The sequence below is a fragment of the Sitophilus oryzae genome, unplaced genomic scaffold (assembly GCF_002938485.1).
Source record: "Sitophilus oryzae breed Bouriz unplaced genomic scaffold, Soryzae_2.0 scaffold_1576_pilon_pilon, whole genome shotgun sequence".
In the NCBI taxonomy this organism is placed as follows: domain Eukaryota; kingdom Metazoa; phylum Arthropoda; class Insecta; order Coleoptera; family Curculionidae; genus Sitophilus; species Sitophilus oryzae.
Window position 1 is genome coordinate 3049687 of NW_022146254.1, and position 3570 is coordinate 3053256.

General features: G+C 33.4%; 1 protein-coding gene across 1 annotated transcript; it reads left to right on the forward strand.

Moving 5' to 3' along the window:
* The first annotated feature begins 390 nt into the window (after nt 1-390).
* On the forward strand, nt 391-2936 carry LOC115879410 (zinc finger BED domain-containing protein 4-like). Its single transcript, XM_030896233.1, has 3 exons — nt 391-950; nt 1060-1268; nt 1339-2936. Exons 1-3 carry the CDS (start codon nt 685-687, stop codon nt 2910-2912), a joined length of 2049 nt encoding a protein of 682 aa, XP_030752093.1. The 5' UTR covers nt 391-684; the 3' UTR covers nt 2913-2936.
* Nucleotides 2937-3570: the final 634 nt, after the last annotated feature.

Here is a 3570-nt window from a genome sequence, read left to right on the forward strand (position 1 = left end):
TTTGAAAATGTTTTTTCAACGCGGTGTTTTTAATGTTCTAGGCATTGGCATTGACAATTGACTTTATATTCTTTATATCGTTTTACCAGAGTAAACAAACCGCCGAGTAGCGACAGTCCCGTTTTCAATTTTCTTTGCGGCTGCGCGAAATATGTAGGTTATCTGTCATATGAAGAAGCGAAGTTGCCACTGTTGCCATTTATCAAATATCTCTATATACTTTATTTGAAGTATACCTCAGGCAACGAATGTTTTTTTTAATTATTTATTAGCTGTAAGATATTTTATACATTCAAATTTAGAAATAAGGATAAAACAAAACAGAAAAAATATGTATAAAACTTCATAATTAATTCCACTTCAAATTGTGAGCAGTGTATACCACGTTTATAGGACCACTTCATAAGTTGAGCAGTTAAATATGTAGGTTATCTGTCAAGCACGTGATAAGAGAGAGAAAGAAAATTTGGTCCCACCACATCAAAAGAGCCGACGGTTTCTGTCGCTACTCGGCGGTCTACGTACTCTGGTTTTACATTTTGTTTTTCGTTCTGCAGAGGTGCAAAGTTTTCCATGGTTTTCCTGATTTTTTTTCTCATTGTGTTTTTTTTCCTGGTTGTGTTTCAAGAGTGTTTTGTGACCATTGCCAGCTTTTAATTGTTAAATATTAAGAGAATCTAGAATATGTCTCCACCAAGAAGTAAAATTTGGCAAAGTTTTACCAAATTAGATAGTGTTACTGCTGCGTGTAAAATATGCTTTAAGCATATAAAAACAAGTGGCAATACTTCTAATTTAGCCAAACATTTAAAACAACATCGTGGTAGCAGTAACGCTAGTTCAAGTTCAATAATTATTGATAGTGAGAGTGAAACAGGACTGTCAGAGTCTGATGTAATAGCTGGTCCTAGCAGTACTCCCGGTAGTCCCAGTAGCTCTAAGCGCTTAAGGTATGTTTTTTTATTAAAAAATCAGGTATACAAAAAATCAATATTTTTGTGTTATAAAGAATTTGCATTTGTAAAGAAAACTAGATTATAAGAAATACAACCTTTACAGGTCATCTTTATCTACGTGGGTAACAACTTCAATTTCGAGTGCTGTTGACCATCCCCTTGGAGATTCTGGAACGGGTGAACTAACCACTCAAATGGATAAGGATAATACGGCGAACAAAAATATTGGCTCTTCAAAAACACCTGATCCTACTCTTCATTCATTTACACCTAGCATTAAAGATGCCTTAAAGAAAATTACATCATATAAAGGTAAAATATATAAAGTTAGTATACATACGTAACTATAACGTATATATAGTGTTTTTTATTTTTGTTACAGAGGGAGGGACAAAGCATGCTGCCATTACACAGTGTATCCTCTACTTTATTTGTAAAGACAGCAGGCCTTTTAATTCAGTAACTGGTGCAGGGTTTAGGAAACTAATGCATGAATTATGTCCCTCATATAAAATTCCTCATCCTGACACATTCAAAGCGAAATTAGCTATAAAATATGATATCATGAAATCTATATATGAGGAACGCCTGAGTAAAATTACATATATTTGTCTCACGTTTGACATGTGGACTGAAACAATGCAAACCAAAAGTTTTCTTGGTGTCACAGCACACTTTTTAACAGGAGTAAAATTGTCATCTGTCACTCTAGCCACTAGACAATTATTTGAACGGCACACGAGTGACAACATTAGTGAACAATTAGAGGATATTTTAAACTATTGGAAAATTAACAAACAACAGATTGTTGGTGTAGTAACAGACAATGGCGCAAATGTAGTAAGTGCTGTTGCAAAAACATTTGGACGAAACAAACACATGCCTTGCTTTGCCCATACAGTAAATTTAATAGCTGAGGTAATAACTAAAGATACCTTAATTTTGCCAATTTTGGGTAAAGTGAGAGACATTGTCAAGTGGGCTAAGAGAAGTGTGACAGTTAGTGATAAATTAAGGAAGATACAACTTGACAATGAAGCCTCCGAAGGAACAACAAAAAAACTGATTCTTGACGTACATACGAGATGGAATTCAACATTTTATATGCTGAAAAGATTTTCGGAACTAGCTACAACTGTCAATCAAATTATTATAAATGACATAACAGCTCCGCCAATGTTAACAGCCACGGAGTTAGATTTGGCTAGACAAATTCAAATTGTATTAGAACCCTTGGAATTTGTCACTAGAGAGGCTTCAGGGGAATTCTACATAACAATATCGAAAATAATACCTATGGTGAACTGTTTAAAAAACCAGTTAAGAAAGATGACTACAGAGTTGGATATTGTGAATACACTTAATACACTTAAATCAAAATTGATTGATGAAATAAATAAAAGATTTGGTAAGATGGAGTACAATTATTTTTTATCAGTGTCATGTATACTCGATCCAAGATTTAAAAGAATACACTTTGAAGACCCGCTTGGTTGTTCCAAAACAATTGAGTACATTAGAAAAACAATTGCTAGCCAACAAACCTTCAGTGAGTCAGATAGATCTGATTCATCAAAACAAGGATCACCCAATATGCAAGATCAAGAAAAATATGATTTTTGGGATTACCACAAAACACTGGCACATGCCCAAAATCAAAAAAGTCAGCAGACTTCTTCAAAAATAAATGATGAGCTGACAGTTTATTTATCTAATCCTGTAATGCCCCTTAATTCAGATCCAATGTCCTACTGGGAGGAAGTGAAAAATGTCTTTCCTGGTCTCTACAACATTGCCGTTTCACATTTTTGTATTGTTGGAACATCAGTACCATCTGAAAGGCTTTTTTCTAAAGCTGGTGGTACGGTCACGCAAGACAGAAATCGTCTGTCTAGTAATCTGTTAGAAAAACTGTTATTTCTAGCAGATTGCAGTGAAGATGAATGGTTCCTTTAATAAATCAATAAATATAAATGTTAACATGTGTTTTATTTTTAAATTAAGAAACATTTTTTATTTCATTGTTGATTGTACCCATTCTATCTTTTTACGGTGCATATTTTCTTCTAAACCTAATAGATAACGTCTTTTGCATAATACATATAAAAGTAAATATTACTCAAAATAAAAACTTTTCAATAAACAAAGTGTAAGTTTTTGTTTAGCAAGGGAAAAATAAAAAATTGCTTCAACTCTTTTATTCTCAATCCAATGGTTGTTATTTTTTTTTTGGACAATGCAGATTATCAAAAGAATTAGTACATGATTAAAGCCCCGTTCTCAGAACAGCGAGTGTCGCTGTCGACAGTCGCAGTTCTGAGCACAGACCAAGTTCTGAGAACGGGGCTTAAGAAACAAAAATTTCAAATTTCAATGGAGAAAACAATGTTTACACAAAACGTGTTTAAACCATAGAATAATTAACTGGTTTACACCATGTTTACACTTTACTTTTTTTGTATGGTATCCATAGATGGCATGTTGGTATTGTGGAATCGATATTTTTTCGATACTAGTAGGTATCAATACTTTCTTTTCGATACTTAGTAGGCATCGATACTATTTATACAATACTTATTCGATACCAAGTATCGATACTTTTCAAACGATATCG

Excerpts from the sequence above, each read along its gene's own strand:
- LOC115879410 (XM_030896233.1), top strand. The coding sequence starts at position 685 with ATGTCTCCACCAAGAAGTAAAATTTGGCAAAGTTTTACCAAATTAGAT. Across the intron at positions 951-1,059 it reads AGTAGCTCTAAGCGCTTAAG|GTCATCTTTATCTACGTGGG; the intron begins GTATGTTTTTTT and ends CAACCTTTACAG. Across the intron at positions 1,269-1,338 it reads GAAAATTACATCATATAAAG|AGGGAGGGACAAAGCATGCT; the intron begins GTAAAATATATA and ends TTTTTGTTACAG.